Here is a 20,236-nt window from a genome sequence, read left to right on the forward strand (position 1 = left end):
AATTTCTTCCAAGCCCTTGAATAGAGCTTGATAAGATTATCCCATTGTAATCAATAAAAATATGTTGAAAGAATACCCTTAAAACCCTTCAAGAGTTTGACAAACTTTTATTTCATGCAGATTTACTAATTTGTTTATTGCACTTTTTTTATGAACACATTTACAGTAAATTTAAGTCAAAACAAAGTTAGATAATGGCCTTTTGGGTAAATGACCCATGGGTTCTTTTGTGGCAGTTTCATGCTTTGTTATGAAAACACCTGAATTCAATTTATTTTAACAATGAGCACAAGAATCAAAGGGATAAAGTCTCTCTTTTTGTCTTACCCCCCCCGTGATGTAAGTTATATAACACTGTTAGGGCACCGAGGGCCCTGGTATAGTTTTCAATGGCTCCCAACAGTGCTCTGTTTCATTGCATGGGGGTGGAGGAGTTTTCACCATTTCCATTTTCTAATTTTTTTCCTCTAATGTCAAACTCTTACTTATGCCTCTGTGGGTCTGGATTATCTGGATAAGTGCAACCTAAGTCTAATAAGATTTTGATGATGAAAGACTGTAAATGAAGATATGCCCTGCTCAGTGGGCATGAGAAAACCTGGCTGAATGAGGTCATTATTTAAACCTGTGTAAAACAAAGCCATCTTATTTCAGTGTACTATGGCCTGAGGTAAAGGACATCACTAGAGAAGGCATTCATAATTACGTTATCTGAGTTTACTAACTTTTGGGGTTCCCGTAACATCTCATTTTAAGGCATTTTTTTTTTCAGATCTATATAACATATATGTGTGGTTTCAATAACAAAATTAAAAGTGTACCACATAAAAATCTCTTATGGTTTGGCAGTAAGTTTCAACATTATTATCTTTTCTATCTTGTCTGGCCCTTTTGTAATTTCTTGAAATATGTTGATTTGGCCAAAATAATAATAGCTAACATTTATTGGATATTCACAACATGCCAGTTATAGTGCTAAGTGATTTGTGTGTGTGACCAAATGCTCACAGCAGTCCTTCGGAGTAGGTGCTGTTGTTATTCCTGAGGATAATCATATCCTCAGAGAGATGACTTCCCCGAGGTCACTTAGCTAATACTGAGAAAAGTCAGGACTCAAAGCCAAAATTCTGACTCTTGAGCTCCTCGTATTTGTTCACCACACTACTGCTTATTTGTGAAATAAGCAACTTTTTTCTAAAACACCGTCCCTCCTCCTCTTAGCCATTTTGTCCCTCCCCCACATTCCGCTCCTCTAGCTTCCAGATGGACGACCCAGTTCCTCATGCTGACTTCGGATTGGCTATAGCCTTCACTCTTATGCTCCATTTAGGCTTGCCTTCTCAGGTATTTCCTTCCCCTGCTCATTGAAGCTGTCCCATGGATAATAAACTGACTAGACTTGATTGTATACAATCACCAAGAAAGGTCTATAATCAACATGGGATCTCTTCCCCTCCCCACCAAAGTCAATATTTTTTTGTCAAAGCATCTTATGACTGCCAGTAAGAACATTTGTGTGTTTCTTTTACACTCATATTCTCATTTCATTCTCAAAATCGCTGTTATAGAGTATTCCCATTTTACAGATAAGACAGATAGAGTTCAAACCCAGGTCTTCTGATTTTAAATCCTGCTGGTCCCATTATGGCAGTCTGCCTCCTCAGCCTGAAGCTGCTGGTGAAGGCAGCCGTGCCTTCTGAGCACTGCGCACGATCACCCTCGTCCGCTCTCATGGGGGGCCCTGAAAGGCCGGTACCGCCGGTATTCCTCACCATCCATAGTGAGCTTGTTCAGGAAAGTATGTTTAAAAAGCAGTGCCTGACACCGGGTTTGCTGGCTGTGTTCTTTTCCCCCTAGCAAGCACGTCTTCAAAGAAGTTGCTTATGATATAGGGAACTGCTTGGTTACTGCAACTTCGGAGCATGCTTGGGACTTGTCAACAAACTAAACTGAGAAACAGTAGAGATCTTCTGAATCTAAACCAATTATAAGGAGGTTATGCACCAGAGATGATTTTGAAAACTTCAACTGAATTACTTAAATATAGACGAGATGATTACTAAGAATTTTAATAATTTTAGATAATTTAAAGCAGAAGATATCCTACCTGTTGGCATTTTTAACAGAGATGTGAGTAGTCAAGGTAGCAGAGAGATCATTTTAGAAAAAGTGTCATGGATTAAAAGTAGGGCATGCTGGAGGGGAAAAGACCAACTGGGCTAGTCATTAGAAGAGAGTAATGTTTGGTTTAGGGAGAAATGAAATAAAGACCCTATAAATGCTATGAAAGATAAAATAGCTGTCTTCGAAGATTGGAAAGAGGGCTCTGAGGAGTCAAAAGACACCGTATGATTTCACTCATCTGTGGAATCTCATGAACAAACTGAACAAGCAAAACAGAGGCCGACTCAGAGAGCAGGAGGACAGCTAAGGGGGGGGGGAGGTTACAAGGTGGGAGGGTTGAGCAAAACAGAGGAAGGACTCATGGACGTGGACAACAGTGTGGTGCTTGCAGGGCCGGAAGGCGGGGTATAAGGAGACTAAATGGTAATGGAAAAAAACCTATCTTTTTAAATATTAAAAACAAAATTTAAAGTGTGGAAGGGGAGAAAAAAACTGATCCTTTGTAGAGAAGTATATGCTTTCTATTTCTTATATGTGGGGGGGTGGGTTGTCATGGGGGTCCTTATTGTCAGAGTTCTGGCCAAGAAGTAATACATTTCATATATGTCCCTTTTAATAGAGAAAGTAGTAGTTATTATTTGACCTCTTAATTTTCATATATTTCCAAGATAATGTATGAGAGAGGTACAATTATGTGAAATTTATCATTTTTTTTACCTGAATTTGTAAGATAGGTATGAGTTGATGGCCAAATGAAGAAGGAAGGGAACAGAAGGGGAGAGAAGGTGGTAGGAAGGGGAAAGAAAGGAAAAACCTATAACGCTACATTAAAGGACATATGATGTTTTTCCATAGACCATTGAACTTTATAGGAAAATAATTCAGTTATTTTAAGAATATACTTGTTAGAACTTAGTTTATCAAGTTGAGCAGGAAAGGAAAAAACCCTCTGGAATTTTTCAAAAAATAACATAAGACTTTTTTAAAACAATTACAGATGATGTAAATTCCAAAGTAATACTACTGTGGTTTCTCTTTCAAAATGTAATATCTTCTACCTAAGGTACCATAAATATGGAATACAATAAAAGCATATCATGGCTAAAGGAAGGTATTGTGTAAAGCTTGAGACCATTCCTTTGTCAGCCCCATATGTTCAATAAACCTGAAGAATTCACCTCTCTTGAACATCCTAAAAAAAAGGATTTTTCAAGTTGAGTAAGAAAATCCATACTATAAATTACTTAAGTAAAAATAAAATAGATGATTAGTAAAGGAGTACAACTATTTTAGGTAATTTAAAATATAGATACCCTATATGCATAATTTGAAGTCGAAAATTTCCTAAAGGGTATAATCATATTTTAAAAAATTTTTGAGGATAAACATAGATTTTATTAATATCTCTAATGTCAGACTTCATTTTAACTGTAATGGCATTTATTAACAGAGCCTTATGCTTTTCATTCTAATATTAGTACATTTGTATTTTGGATATTTATATGTTGACAAAATACTTTGAGGGATATTGGGTATCCCTATTCTGTTTGTTTATTGCAGCTAACTTTTAAATTGTAATTTTTTTTTTAAGCGTGCTGATGACATTACGAGTTTAGTAGCAGATACTACACTTCTTGTACACTTTTTTGGAAAAAAAGGAAAAGCTGAGCTCAACTTTGAAGATTTTTATAGGTGAGCTTAATTTTTATATTTGTATTGAAGAAAATGTTAACATGCTGAAGTGACAAAGGCCTTTAGAATCATCTAGAGCAGCAGTACCTCTGTGCTGTTTTCACCTGCCTTAACAAATATCCACTTCTGGCTGTACCTGTAAACCAGTGGTTTTATTGATAAGTATAAGAGGAAGTTACTGAATGATTAAAAAAGAGTCTGGATATCTGGACTGTTATTTCCTATACATACAGCAGTACTGCAGCGAACACTGGACACGACATGTTAACCGCTTTAAGTCTCATCACTACCCTGCGGGGTATTTTTGGTTATGCCCATTTGGCAGATGAAGCACCAGAGCGCTGAGAGGCTGAGTACCGTCTGTTTTCTTCATTCTTTATGTATTTTTGTCTTAGATTCATGGATAACCTTCAAACAGAAGTTCTAGAGATTGAATTCCTTTCCTACTCTAACGGGATGAATACTATCAGTGAAGAAGATTTTGCTCATATTCTTTTACGATATACAAATGTGGAAAATACATCAGTATTTTTGGAAAATGTACGCTACAGTATACCTGAAGAAAAGGTATCTAATCCCCCATATTTATTTTGTTACACATATTATTATCTTATTATATAGATAATTATATTATTCTTATTATATCATACGTTGTCCTTTTTTAGTTCTTTTGCTTATCTGTGGGTTAATAGATACTTTGGATGTATTTCATTTTTTCCTATGGTTCCTAAGTGTTCTGGCCAAATTTTAAAAATTCATTAATTTAAAATTCTGAGTAGATATTCCTATTTTTCTCAGATATGCTAAAAACCATTAAGGTTGTTAATTATTTTATTCAGATTATGAATATTGTTTTTCCAGAGAATTCTGCTGAGCTGTCTGCTTTGACTACTGCATAAACATCACCTCACACAAAGCCGTTTACATTGACATCACTTCAGTCACACTTTATTCATTTCTGTAATATTCTTAGTAAAAGGTCATTTGAAAATGGCCATTGATGAGTGAGTGATCTTATCAGCAGCTGAAGTGAGGTTTTTCAAAGAGTTTGGATGGCATGAATGGTTAAGAACCTGGAACAACTGATTGTCTATTTGTTTAGCAGCAAGTGTTTTGTCAGCAGTTCTGAGCAGTTGTGCATTATCTAGTGGTCTTTGAATGCATCGTTGCAACCAAATAGGACTGGTGCTACAAGTACCCCTTCAGGCATGAGCTGTTTGCGATATAGTGCCTTCTATTTGTGTTTGTAGAAGGATCAAGTTAATCTATCCAAGAGAAACTTGCAAATAGTTTGACTTTGTTTCAAATGGATACACGGTGACAGGGCTAACAATTCTCCACGCCCCCTTAGGAAGGAAAAAAGGGACTTGATGCATTTGGCCATTAGTCTCACCATCTCTTAATTAGGAGTCTTTTATCTGTTTTACATGTTAAACTGAATTTTTCTGAATCACAGACGCTTCCCTAAAAATAAATATTGGAAGTTGAACTATGTCAAACTACTAGGGTATTTTTAAGGCCTTAAAGATTGTTTCTTTTTTTTATTCTTTCATCTTATGGGAACTTAAAGAAATCTCTGTAACTAAGAAAGTTTAATTCCAAAGTGAAGAGTGTATGAGACCTCTTTGTATTGTTTTTAGAACTATTTTTCACACTTAAAAGTATGTCAAAATAGAAGTTTTCTTTTAAGTTACATTCAGCTTCTGAAAACTAACTGATGAGGTATCATAAGCACTACAAATCATTACAGTTTAAAAAAAAAAAAAAAAGGAAATATTGGCAAATGAACCAGCACTGATTCTCATTAATTTTTTGGTTTTTTGTTTTGGTACTACCTCATTAACCCTTAGAACGTCTTCCAGATATTGACAGCTGTCTTTTAGAAAACGAGAAGCTGATGTTCTCAGGTACAGAGACCCCTGCCTAAAGGTTCAAACCCAAAATGCCAAGCCAATGATATTGCATCTTACTTATGTCTTTCTCTTCCCTTCCCCTTACTTCTCATCCTTTTCTCTCAAAAAAAAAAAAAAAAAAAATGACAACTGCTATTTGAATAGCACTTTACATTTCTAAAATACTTTAATTTCCATTTATTTATTTAGCAGATACTAAGCACCTTATTTTAGCCACTACGGGTCAAGTGACTAGACAAGCAATATCCTTCTCTCATGGGAATACTTAGTGGAGAGACACAATAAACAAGTAAACAAAAAATAAATAAATGACCTATTTTCAGATAAGACAAATATTATGAAGAGGACCAAAAGTCCCGGAGAGAGGGAAAGAAGATATACTGTTATGGAAAGCTTTTCTGAAGAGGTAGCTTTTGGGGAAAGACTGAGAGAGAGCCTGTGCAAAGATCTGGATGAACAGCATTGCAAATGGAGGAAGCAGCAACTACCAAAGTTTGCCAACCTTGCCTTAGAGAATAGGCATGATGTTCATTCATTCAACAAGTATTTGCTGTCAAGTGTGATCTGACTCATGTACCAGATATGATCTGATTCATATTTCAAAAAACTGTCTTGGATAGTACAGAATTTTAGTTGGCCCAGCTTTGGAAGATAGACAAATTAGGACATTGTAGGAGTGCAGGAAAGAGATGCATGGCTTGGACCAGAGTTAGAGTAGAGAAAAGTGGTCAGACACTGGATCATTTAAAAAGTAGAGCTGATAGAACTTGTTGCTGGATTAGTCTTCTGTATGAAGGAAGAAGAGGAATCAAGAGTTCCTACATCATGGCCTGAACCACAAGGTGACACAGTGGTGCCATCGACTGAGCTAAGAAGACTATAGGTTTGGGGGTAGGAAAGAATCAGTAATTTTGTTTTAGACAAGTTAAGTTTGAGGTTCCAGTGAGATAGTGAAGGGAAGAAATTATGCAGGCAGTTGGATATTTGACTGTAGCATTCATGGGTGCAATCAGGACTACTTTGGGTAATCCGTAGTGTCTCCAACTTAAACTTCTTCCCTGAATTTTTTTAAAAAAATTACTTATTTTTTAGAGAGAGGGAAGGGAGAGAGAAAGAGAGAGAAACATGGATCAGTTGCCTCTTTAGTATGCAGGAGCTGAACCTGTAACCTAGGCACATGTCCTGACCCGGAATAGAACCAGTGACTTTTTACTTTGCGGGATGACACCCAACTGAGTCACACAGTCAGGGCACTTGTTCCCTGAATTTCAGACGTTTACAGCATATTGCCTAGTCAGCATCTTGCTACACACACCATCTGACCTGTTTCAATGAATGGAAACGCCACCTTCCTAGTTGATCCAATCAAAATTTTCAGAGTCCTTCCTCTCACTTTCTACAAACAGCCCTTCAGCACATCCTCTTGACTCTGCCTGTGTCAGAATTTGACCAGCTCTTGCCAGCCATCTCCACTACTGACACCCACGGATTATTGTAGTTGCCACCTAAATCATTTCTCTGCTTCCAACTGTGTCTCCCTACAATCCGTTCTCCATTTCGCATTTAAGAAAATGCTTTATACCAGGATTCATAGTAACTTCTGTTTACTCCAAGTTAAGAGCCAAAATTTTTAGCGGCCTTCGCGCCTACACAAGCTGTTGCCCCATTCCCTTTGACCTCATTCCCTCTCATTCTCGCCCTTGCTCACTCAGCTGCAGCCACCAGCCCCTCACTGTCGCCCAGTACCAGGTGACCTTACATGTCAGGGCTTTTGGATGTGTTCTCTTCTCATGCATGGGGTATGTTGTTTCTCGGGGATGTCTACCCTTCCAATCTAATATAAACAGAATGTACTTATTTTTATTATTTTTTGTCTGTTTTCCCCAACTAGAATGTAAGCTCCAGGAAGGCTGGTATTTTTATCTTTTTTTTTTATTTTATATCCACGGTACCTAGAACCCCTATTGAATGAATTGATAGATATTATTTAGAAATGTAGAACTTAAAAGTTTTTCTACTTTTGTGAATTTTACCTACAAGTGATTCATTGTATGAAATGGCAGATATACAAAGTTATTTATTGTAGAGATCTTTGTAATAGCAAAATATTGGAAACTACCTAAATATTTTTCAGTAAGTCACTGGTTAAATAAATTGATGTGTCTACAGAATGGAAAATGGTGCAGCTGAAAAGAGATCAAGAAAATTCCATTTTTAAATTAAATTTATTGGGGCAACGTTGGTTAATAAAATTATATAGGTTTCAGGGGTACAGTTCTGCAACATATCATCTGTATGTTGTATTGTGTGTTCACCATCCCAAGTCAAGTCTCCTTCCATCACTATTCATTCCCCCTTTACCTTCTCCTACCTTCTCTTCACCCACCTTTCCCTCTGGTAATCGCCTAACGGTTCTCCGTCTGTGGTGTTTTTTGTTTTGTTTTCGCTTTATCCCTTCGCCTTTTTTACCCACCCCCCAACCCCTCCCCTCTGACAGTTGTCAGTCTGTTCTTTGTATCCATGAGTCTTGTCTCTTTTTGTTTGTTAGTTTATTTTGTTCATTAGATTCCATATGTAAGTGAGGTCATGTGGTATTTTTCTTCCTCTGACTGGCTTATTTCACTTGGTGTAATTCTCTGCAGGTCCATCCATGCTTCTTTATGTACTAATATAGAACAGCCTCCAAGATATGATAAATGAAAAAGAGAACCATTTAGACCCGTGTGTATGGTACCCTACCACTTGTTTAAAAGATAGCCTGTGCTAGTTCCGGACGGTCCCACAGTACTAGAAACACTGGTTCATCCAAGGAGAGAAATAACATGACTAGGGGACAAAGGTGGAGAGAGGGAGATTTTGTGATTTACATTGCTGTGTGCCTTTTGGATTTCGAACAAGTGAATACTTTGCCATATAGAATAATTTTTAAAAAATTTAAATGCCATGAGATCAGGTGAACTATTCTAGGAGAGAGCGCAGATAGAGACTGTAGAAGGAAAGGGAAAGGGCTTTTGAGAATAACCACATAATATAAATATGAACAAGACAGTTACAAAATTATCATTATTAAGCTCTGAGGAACCTGATCTTCAGAAAGATTTAAAGGACTTACCTTAGGTCATTCAGCCAGTAAGTTTCGGAGTTTGGCCCTAGCTGAGGTGGCTTGGTTGGTTGGAGTACCGTCCTGCACGCTGACAGGGTTACAGGTTTGCTTCCTGGTCAGGGTACGTGCCTGCATTGTGAGGCCGATCCCTGCTTGGGGTGCAACCAGTCAGTGTTTCTCCCTCACACTGATGTCTCTCTGTCTTTCTCTCCCTCTCTCTCTCCTTTCCTCTCTCTCTAAAAAGAATGAAAAAATGTCCTTGGGTGAGGAATAATAAAGAAAGAAAGAAAATAAAGACAAGAAAAAAATAAATTTTAACACAACTGTTTTAAAAAAAAATTCAGAGTTTGAATTTTCTGTTTATTCCAACATGGCACATTTCTCCCTACCTTTTAAAGTTGTTTACACTTTTTAAAGTAATTACATAGCTGTCATGTAGGTTAGTTAACTTTATAATTTGAGCAGTATAAATAGTGGCATACTTAATTTATGAATAAGTATGAATTTTGTGTAGAGAACAAATATAACCTATACACTTGAGGTGCTCATAAAACCATATTTTCTGAAAGGTAGTTTTTACTTGGATGATAATGTGTTCTGATTACTTATTTGGATTTTTCAAGTTAATCTTTTCCTCAAGATAGTCTTTTATTTTTGTTTTTTAAATTATATTTTATTAAGGTAAATGTATGTAACATAAAATTAACCATTCTAAACTGAATAGTTCTTTGGCATTTAGTATATACACAAAATTGTATAACAGCCATCTTTATCTATTTTCAAAATATCTTCATTACACCAAAGCAAACCCTACATCTACTATGGGTTCTTTCCCCAACCTCCAAGCCCCCAATAACTATCAGTCTGCTTTCTGTCTTGGTGGATTTACCTCTTATGGCTATTTCATATAAATAGAAACATGTACCATGTGACCCTTAATATTTGGTTTCTTTCATACGATTTTTGAGGTTCATTAACATTGTAGCACATATCAGTACTTTATTCCTTGTTTTGGCTGAATTACAGTCCATTGTATTTATATACCACTCTTTGTTATCCATTTTTCTGGCCATGGATATCTGAGCTTTATTCCATCCTTCGACTGTTGTGAGTAGTGCTGCTAGGCTATGTATGTGTACATGTATTGGTTTGAGTACCACTTTTCAGTCCTTTGAGTTTTTACCTAGACTGGAATATAAATATATGTATATTTATATCACCACCCCCTTGTTTTATAGCCATCCTATTGGGTGTGAAGTAGTATCTATGTAATTATCTTTACCTTAACCAAAATTCTGTATTTCTTCATATGACTTTGATTTACTTTCAAGTTTATTTTCAGCCTGAAGGACTCTCTTTAGCATCTGACAGGTCTGCTAGCAATAAACTCCTTTAGCTTTTGTTTATCTGAGAATGTCTTAATTTCTTCATTTTGAAGGACAGATTTGGTACGTATAGAATTCTTGGTTAGCAAACGTTTTTCTTTCAGCAATTGGAGTATCCAGTCACTTCTGACCTCCATGGTTTCTGATGAGAAGTCCGCGGTTAATCTTATCGGGGATCCTATTTATATGAAGAGTCACTTTTCTCCTACTACATTCAAGATTATCTTTGTCCTTTGCCAGTTTGAATATAATGTGTCATAATGTGGGTCTTTTTCATTTCTTGTATTTGGAGTTTGTTGAGCTTCTTGGATGTGTAGAATCACATATTTCATCAAATTTGTGAGGTTTTCACCCATTATTAACTTAAATATTTTTTCTGTCCCTTTCTCTCTTTTCCTCTGAAAAGTCCAATAACGTATACACTGGAACAGTTGATGGTATCCTTGGGTCTCTTAGGCTCTGTTCACTTTTCTTCATTCTTTTTTCTTTTCAGACTGAATAATTTCGATTGTCCTCATTTAAGTTCACTGTTTCTTTCTTCTGATGGCTCAAATCTGCTTTTGAATGTCTCTAGCCAATTTTTCATTTCAGTTATTGTATTTTTCAGCTCCACATTTTTTTTCTAGTTTCTTGTTTTACAATTTCTATTTATTTTATTCATACATAGTTTTCCTGATTTTTTTTTTTTTTTTTTTTTTTTTTTTAGTTCTTTATCCATGGTTTCCTTTAGCTCTTTTCAGGGTATTTAAAGCAATATAGTTAAAGTTTTTGTTTTTTAGTCCAGTCTGGGCTTCCTTGGAGATCATTTCTGTTGACTTATTTTTTTCTGTATCCTTTCTAATTCTTTGTATGTCTTGTAATTTTTGCTAAAAACTAAGCATTTTGAATATTATAATGTAGTAACCCTAGAAATCAGATTCTCGCCTGCAGTTGTTCATTTATATTCTTTGTCACGTGCAGTCACTAAAGATTCTGTTCCACTACCTTACTGGTTAGCCAGAGAACTGATTCTTTTCCACTATCATAATGGTTAGCCGGAAGCAGAAAGTACTCTCCTTGAAAATATTGACATTTTTGTTTACACTTTGCTTAAAAATATTTCATCCTGCTTTTCATTTTTACTAGCATTAACATGACACCCTGAGACAGACACTGTTGCTGTGGCAGCTGGTTGCAGCATAAACTGATTCAGAACTAGAGCAGTGGCCAGTTTCCCTGGCAACAAGTTCTCCACGTCAGGACAAGCCCCTTCTGGCACAGTCTCCCTAGTTGATTTCCTCTCTGGAAAACACGACAGAAGGGACTGTGTCACGAAGCAGAATTCAAGTCTGGAATAGCCAATTCTGAATATAAAGAAAGAGGAAAAAATGTGAAAGGAAAAAACAGTGAGAATTTTCCGTGCAAATAGAGATTGTAATTGAAGTGGAAATAATGTATACTAAGATTTGTTCTTATTCTTTTGATAAGAAATTGATAATAAATATTATTTTGATAATAATGACTTAATCAGTAGTTGGCTTATCTGAAAATAGCCTCTCCTGGTTTCTTCCCTGGCTTCCCAGTGCTGTCTTGTTACTTTCCCTTCCACTTGTACCCCTCCACTCAGGTCAGAAATTGGTAGGCCTAAGCTCTTGGCCCTCTGCCCTTTTCCATGTTCTTTTTCTTTCAATTACTAATTTTACTGAGAACGCATTAATTAAATGCAGCTCTTCATGGCCAAGTTTGTATTATCTGAGATATATGGTGCTTACTTTAAATGACTTTACTGTTCACGTCAATAGCAGTGGCAACAATTGCAATTGATGTCAACGGTGTTCCTGTGTCCTTCCCGTGACCCCCCACAGGCCCTAAGCCGGGCCTCCCGGAGCTGGGCCTGCGCGGTCTCTGTGCACCCTCCTGCTCTCCCGGTGCCTCCATGACACAGACAAGCAAAGCTGCACTGCTCTTGGCTTGTTTTGATTTTGCATTGACATTATAAAGACAGTAATGACCATAATGTAATGCTAAATTATATTAAGGAGTACATGTACAGGGGACACTTTTTTTAGGTGTTTGTTTTTTCACTCTTTTTTTCTTCCTCATCATATTTACTTAGAGGGTTTAAACAATTCAGGCCTGAAATACAGAGTTTTCAAAACTAAAGATTTCTTATCCATTTTTATTGTAGCAATTTTTTGGAACTTCATGCCGACATGACAGTACTTTTTAAATATTTTCACCATTGTTGCTAACAGTAGCAACACGACCCAATAGGGAAAAATCTGAGTGAATTTTTACATTCCATTTGGAGAAAGGTTCAGAACGTGCCTTAGAAATGTTTACTTGCAAGATATATTGCACATGCTTACTCTATATCTAGTAAGAATAGATAACTTATTTTAATAAATTTGGCAATACTAAAATGTATTTACTTATATTCTTACAATATAGGGCATCTCATTTGATGAATTCAGGTCATTTTTCCAGTTTTTGAACAACCTAGAAGATTTTGCAATAGCCTTGAATATGTATAACTTTGCAAGTCGTTCTATAGGGCAAGGTAAGTAACAATCTTTCAAAAATTAGAAGCAAAAAATAATCCTATATTGTTCTAGGGACTTTGACAGCAAATTATTTAGATATATCATATTAGCCATCAACTTGCCTGAAAGTTTGTTGTGCACTTAAATGGGAAATCTGTTTTCTCTAAGCAAAATTTAGGGAAGTATGCTAAGTTTTGGTATTAACAATAAATATACTGATGACATATTACAGAATTGTACACCTGAAACCTATATAATTTTATTAACCAATGTCGCCCCATAAATTCAGTAAATGAAAATAAAATTTATTATCATCCTTCATCTCATATTATGGGGAAAAGCTAATGATGTTTGTAAAAGTTCAAAGAGAGAGATCCTCGTGTCCACTTAGTCATATTGAAGGATGTGTATCTACTTACAGAAAAGCCAGCGGGTCATGCCTCAGGCATCATCACAGGATGATACTTACATTACCCACAATCCCTGCTGGCTCTGAAACCTGAATTTTGTCAACAGAGCTCCCTCTTAGCTATGGATTTACATTAGCTGCATTTTAAGAACAATATGTAAAATTGAATGTCAGTTTTGCTTAATTTACAAAGAAATACAACTGTTGTAGAAAATGTTATTAACCTCAGGACCAGCTCTTTCCTTTCCTATACGTAGACCAACAAATCAAATCCTTTTTCTAAAATTCTGTGACTACTTTCCATTCTTCCCTCAGGGCAACATCCTTTTCAGATACTCATGCCGTACAAGGGCTTTCTGTCCATGTCTTTAGGGTGATGTGACCTGTGTCAGCCATAATCTAATAAATGCCATCTCCCAAATGTAACCTAAGGGGATAGTCTTGTTATTTTATCGCCAAGGTCTAGGGAGAAGCCCAGGTGCAGCCCCTAAATACTAATGTTAGTCATCTGTCTTCCAAAAGCTTAGCTTCATTCATTTATTCACTGAGGAAGAGAAACCTGAAAATTTGTCATACTTTACCCTTGTCTAGTCTACATTTTCAAAGAGTGCTCCTTCTCAACTCAACCCATTTTAGTGTTTTAAAACCAAAACCTTTGGGAAACTTGCCTTCCCAGACCAGCGTTTACTACCATGATAAACCTACTAGTCAACCACAAAAGGAAAAAAAAAAGTCTGCTTGCCTGGTTCAGGGACAGTTGTTCTTTTACTTTGTGGAAGTGGGAAATGGAAAAATATCGATTGCATCCTCTTGCAGGTACTAGGAATATATGTCTCTTTCTTTTCTGTTGTCACTACTAGCACCTTCATTCAGATCTGGTATTCCTGCCAGTACCCACTTTCCTCTCCGATATTTCCTAGACAACTCACAGAACAATCTAAAACACAGATTAACCTTTCTATGGCACGCCTGCTATGGAAAACTCTTCAGTTCCCAATTGCCTGGTGAAAAATGTACAGGTTCCTCACTCAGCCCCTGTACCGAGCTCCTCCAGCTCTTCTGTGTCCAGACTGCTCATTGTTTTCTGGATGTGCTTCCCCACCTCCTGTTCCCTCCATGCCTGTGTTCATGTTGTCTCATCCGTCATTTCTCTCGTCTACAAGCTGAAATCTTCTATCCTTCAGGGCTCAGCTCACATACAAAACTGCAGCCTTTCCTACTCACTGCTCTTCTCTCTCCTTTCCCCACTCCACACTATGGACAGAAGTAATCACTCAGTTCCAAATTCTCATAGCGCTTTGTTGGTAATTTTGTGTGGTCCTGTGTAATGGTTATTTGGGCAGGTGTCTCATCTCCCATCAGAACTGTAAGTTTCTGGAGAACTTACTCATCTTAACCTCTAAAGTGATAGCAGGTGCTCATTAAACATTCATTGAATGTGATTGCATTATTAAACTAAGCTATAACTATTCTTGGCCCTTTAAATTAAAACTGCAAATTACTTTTGTTCCCTAAAAGATAACATAATTAATGAAAAGTCATGTTACATAAGATCATGACCCGTATTTATAAAACAACTTCTTTTATAACCTTTCTAGTAATTAAGACATATTTTAAAAATGTTAATGATTTACTCCTTTTCTGTAACATTTATCTAGATGAATTTAAGCGTGCCGTCTATGTAGCTACTGGCCTCAAACTTTCACCACATTTAGTGAACACAGTCTTCAAGATTTTTGACGTTGACAAAGATGATCAATTAAGTTATAAAGAATTTATTGGAATTATGAAAGACAGACTCCATAGAGGATTCCGGGTAAACCTATAAATTTCAAGCCTATTGATACAATTTTTTTTAACTGAAAGAAAAAAGTCCATCTAAGTTTTAGAAACAATTTATATAAATTTGTAAGGATATAAACACAAAATGTTATATTTGAAAAGAAGAATATAAGGCCCTACCTACTTTCAAAAATAAGTTGAGGTGGTAAAAGGTAATGCTTTTTTAAAACATAAAATCAATTTGAATTTTAATAACATTTTCATGTTCAAGTAGTTTAATGTCTGTATCCCAATGTTGCCAAATATTTTTTATTCAGTCTTCACACTGGCTTTGAAACTTGTTAGTATACAAAGAAATATCACTATTTCTCATTTTAGATGATGTGGGTTTCCACTAGACAACTTGAGGTGCTTAAGTCACTGCATATTCAGTACTTTTTATTTTTTGTCTATTGAACCATTCATTCTGTGAACATCCTACACTGTAAAACAATTATGAGAAGTTCAATGATTTTTTTCCTCAGAAATATGTTTTAAGAAATGAAATGTAGTGTGAGTCAATAAATGTTTACTTATCTAACATTTATGGATAGTGTCATAAATGGAAAAAGAAGCAAATTCTAGTAACAGCTGGAATATGCAGTCTTCCCTCTTTAGTATGAATACCCCTAAGCATTATACATTTAAAGAGAGAAAAAGTTATATGTGTAAAAAGTTAATATTCATCTTAGTGTTTTTAAAGACTTTTAATGATTTTTTTTTAAATCCAAGCGGACTTGGTAAAGATACTGTGTACATAACTGCCCCCTAGTGGTTAGTTGTTAACATTTGCGATGATGGCTCATATACCTAAAAGGGCATATATTGAAAATCATCTATTTTTCCTCAAAAGTTTTAGAGTAGCAAGATCAAATTAAAATATAAACTATACTGTAAACCTCTGCCACTGTGTTTATCTCTTAGGTATTGTGTGTTTTTTATTTTTCTTTATTTAGTGCATATCTGTGGCCCCAATAATTTTATTTACATTTGCATTTTTTAATCTTCTGTTCCACAGGGCTATAAAACAGTTCAAAAATATCCCACTTTCAAATCCTGTCTGAAGAAGGAACTTCATAGCAGATAAGTATGTTAGCTTTTCTGTCTAAAATTGTTCAGCAACAATAAAGAAAGGGTCATAAATTACTTTTCTGCTATGATATTTCAGAAATAGCTGAAAGGGATACGATTCATTTTTAATTTTTAGGTCACTAATTCAACTTAAAAAGTACTTTTTAAATTATTTTATTTTAGACCAGTAACGCAATTCAAGAATTAGTGATTAGAACAGAGCACTACTTTTCCACTATTAAGTTGTAATATAAAAATAAAGTGGATAAATACTCATCCAACTGGAATTCTCTTGGAATATCTTGATTAAAAATTATTCTGTTTAACCTGCAGCTTTGTATCCGGGTAAATACAAAATAATAACTCGAGATTGGGCTGTTATAATCTAGGATCATTAACATCTAAGGAATATTTGTTACTAATTTTTAGGATTTTGATTCCAAACATCTGCTACAATAATGGCACCTAATGCTTTTGGAGTTATTTTAGGTCCATGACAGAATATAGGGTGTTCTCCCACATTTAGAATCTCATTTAATCCTCTCAGATATCCCATTTAACAGCAGAGAAAAGAGAGGCCAAGTGAGTCATTTGCCCAACATTCTCTAGTAAGTCACAAATTGGGGTTTGAGCTTTAGTCTGTCTGACAGCAAAGCCATCTTATTTATTATTTTTTAAACAATCACTGTAGAATACCGTAAGTGAGGAAGATACAGGAGACCCACTCAGTTTGTATCAACCCAAAGAAATGTCTCAGACTTGATGCTGATCTCCACAATGAGGGCTTTGTTTCTCCTTTTCTCTTTTAAAAGTCAACTGTACCTATAAAACTTTGGTCAACTCTGAGTTCCAATTTGTTAGGTCTCTGTTTGAAGGTTTTATTCATTCATACCTGTTTGCAAATGTATATTTCTTGCTTTTTTTCTCAAGCTTGAAACATTTATATATGTGTATAGCAGTATTGCCAAAGAGATTCCAAGGGATATCAATGCATATTATTCTTTAAAACAACGTTTCATCAAATAAGTTACAGAAATACAGTAAACATGGTTAAAGAGGTTCCTTCCCCCTTAGAACTTACAGGATCTTATTATGCTACCATGCATTTGTATCTTTAAAAGAAAACAGCACTATTCTGCCTTTTGCCAAGTAGCTTTGAGACCTCATGTTTTGTGGAACCCATCTTGGGAAATGCTGGTCTAAAATGTTTAGTAGCAAGTAGGCTTAGGTATTTATTGAAGGTGGTAACTGTTTTGATTGAGCTAACAAAAGGTCTTCCTAATCTCTATTTTAAAGAACTTGATACTCCCCTGCAAGAACTTTAAACATTAAAAAAAAAAAAAAAAAAAAGTAGGACCCTACCATTTGTACGCTCCTAGCGGCAGTGCTGCCAACTAACTTGTCATACTGTCTCATGGACACTGCTGATCCTATGCGTTAGTGCTAAGCGCCGCAGATAAAAATGACTGCATTTACTGTAGGTCTTTATAAGCCTGAAGGTTAGACAAGGTACTAACCGAAACGCTGAACTTTTAAATTAAAGGAAACATTTTACGATTAAGTCTTCTGATACTTATGTTTTCTGTTGGGTATTTTTATTATGTACCTTACTGTTTCATATTATTATCATAATAATATTTGATTAATGCCACCAACTCTGAATTTCATTCTAAATATATATTGCTTTTATATATATTTTTAAATTAGGTACTTGTAAAGCAAAGTTTAAAGGATTATCTACGTGACAAATGCAAGAAGCAACAATTTCAGAGAACAGAAGCAGGTCTGAGGTCAGAACTTGCAGAAATGAAGGAAAAGGTGAAATGCTAATTACAATCTTTTCTTGAACTGAATTCTTGAACATAAGACAGATAAAATGCATCTTCTTATTAACTACAAATGTTGTGTGTTATCAGGTTAAGCTTTTGCCTTGATTGACTGAACTCTGCACTTTTTCATTCCTTTCAGAAGTATATAGATACTTCCAATGACTATATAAGAATGTATTTTAAATATTTAAAAATGTATTAGAAATTTGCCTAATTTCAAAATAGTGTATGATTCTGGACTCTAGATCACTTAAAAATGAACAATGACATATTTTTCTTTGGTTTTAGACTGTGAACTTATTTTAAGAAAATGAAGAGCCTTAGAATTGTTGATAAATCCTTACTATTTATTTTTAGTTACATTGACAGTGTTTTGAAAAACTAATAGAAATTAAGATACTATACAATACGATGGTTTACGTTGTACTTTTAACTTTTAAAAGTACTTGATATACATTGTTTGAATCATATAAAGTTTTTCAAAAGTTTGCGTTTATCAAAGTCAACAGAATGTTTGGTATTCTTTTATGTATACAGCGAAGAAACGTAACTGTAGATTTTTGTCTCAGAAGAAGTCATACAGTGATGGCAGAATGGTGGTAGTTGGAGCAGGAGTCACTGTCGGTGTCACGGGTTTAACGCGGTGCTGCTCCCGGTTGCAGACGGTGTATGTCAATAATGCTAGTGAAACTAGTCGCTCACAACGCTGTAACTTATTTGCTCATTATTAGTAATGTCTGTAGCATCAAATCAAGAACTCTAAGAGACTAATATAAAGTGGTTTCTAGATGTATGTAAATATTAGGTAGAAATTAATACTTTGTTTCTTGCAAAAGGACCACCTGCAAAAGTGATGCCAAATAGTAATAATAAATAATTTAATATAATTCATTACTTCAACATAATATCTTAAAGAAGGAAAGAAAAACTTTCTATTAAAAATAACAAAATTAGATTTTCACTTGGAGAAAATTTGATAGCACTTAATGGAATTTTGTTCAATTAAAAAGTTTAGTTTATGAAGGGATACTATACAAAGTAGAAAAATGGATTTAAATTAATATATTAATGTATTATATGTAGAGGATATGTTCATTCATCTTCTTTTCCAAGATATATTTAATGTAAGTGCATACACTCCAGCTATTGCCTTGCTTTTGCTTATGAAAATAAGAAATACTTTGTTTTTGTAAGTTATTAAATGTGAAATTGATAGCTGTGCATCAGCCTATTTATAAAAGTAATACTATTTCCAAGAAAGATGTTATTAGCATTTACTATGTATTTGACTTTTTACATTCTTTATCTGATATTATTTATTACATTGATATAGGAATATGATTCATAAATTTGAAGATTCTGTATAGTATAATAATTTCACCTTCTTTCAGTGTTGATTCAATTGATATGAAAATGCTTATCCACTCGTTTCACACGCCCAAGTCTATTTTACCTTACCTAAATGTTCTCAACATTATTTGCTGTCTAAAGTAATTGAAAAAAATGCAATTTACTTTTATCTTTAATTATGTTGTATTATCTTGCAGACATGGAAAAACTGTCATTTAGAACAGTCCTATAAATGTATATTAAAAACTAAATCAACACATTAAAGTTAATTCTAATTCTGCCATTCTCTCGAGAAATACTATGTATGCAATCTTTATTATGTATCAGAGTGAATGTACATTCATCTCATCATAAGACTGCAGCATGGAAATAAGTGAAATATTCTAGTCAATTAAAATGGAAAAGAGTAGTAAATTACAATGATTCCCTACATATTATATCACTCATGAACTTTACCCTATAATGAAAATGAGAGATAAAAAGAACTCATTGGATTATTGTTCACGTCAATTGAAAACAAAACGTAAATGCTTTGACAATAGTAATGAACTAAATACATGTATGCTATTATTCATAGTATTTCTTTCTACAAACTGTTCTTTGGACAAATGAAACTATACATAAAATTTTAGTATCATACTCTTTACAGAGAGCCTACATGATGAAAGGGTTGTGGTACTTCTCAGAATCATTTAATAGTAAGAAATTCATTTAACTTAATTTCCAGTGTATTGTTTTTATTATAAAATATAATTGTAAAGCAACCTTACATTCTTATATTATCTTAAAATAAATATACCTGCTCTTGAATCAAGAAACTTAGTACTTTGCCTTTATCTGCATCTGTGGACTTACGACTTTCTAAAAAACGCCAGCTCCAAACTGTGGAACTGTTTGTTGGTTACCAAACCTCCCTTGATCCTGTACCCTCTGCTGTAATAAGGCATGCCAAGGAAATTAATCTCAACACTTCCGTAGGTAAGTAAAGCGCACAGCCATAAAGCTTCTCGAGATGTG

At 35.0% G+C, this 20,236-nt stretch overlaps 1 protein-coding gene across 1 annotated transcript in view; it reads left to right on the plus strand.

Annotated features, from left to right (window-relative positions):
- Positions 1-19,527, plus strand: part of MICU3 (mitochondrial calcium uptake family member 3) — a 77,166-nt gene extending 57,639 nt beyond the window's left edge. The window contains exons 10-15 of the mRNA XM_054566102.1: positions 3,716-3,816; positions 4,212-4,383; positions 12,648-12,756; positions 14,807-14,964; positions 15,988-16,056; positions 17,748-19,527. Of these exons, the coding sequence (XP_054422077.1) occupies positions 3,716-3,816; positions 4,212-4,383; positions 12,648-12,756; positions 14,807-14,964; positions 15,988-16,056 (609 nt within the window). The 3' untranslated portion in view covers positions 17,748-19,527. The remainder of the gene's footprint in view (positions 1-3,715; positions 3,817-4,211; positions 4,384-12,647; positions 12,757-14,806; positions 14,965-15,987; positions 16,057-17,747) is intronic.
- The last annotated feature ends 709 nt before the right edge of the window (positions 19,528-20,236 follow it).

This window comes from Pteronotus mesoamericanus, unplaced genomic scaffold (genome assembly GCF_021234165.1).
Source record: "Pteronotus mesoamericanus isolate MK-2021 breed Mesoamerican mustached bat unplaced genomic scaffold, CSHL_Meso_final contig_169, whole genome shotgun sequence".
Lineage (NCBI taxonomy): Eukaryota > Metazoa > Chordata > Mammalia > Chiroptera > Mormoopidae > Pteronotus > Pteronotus mesoamericanus.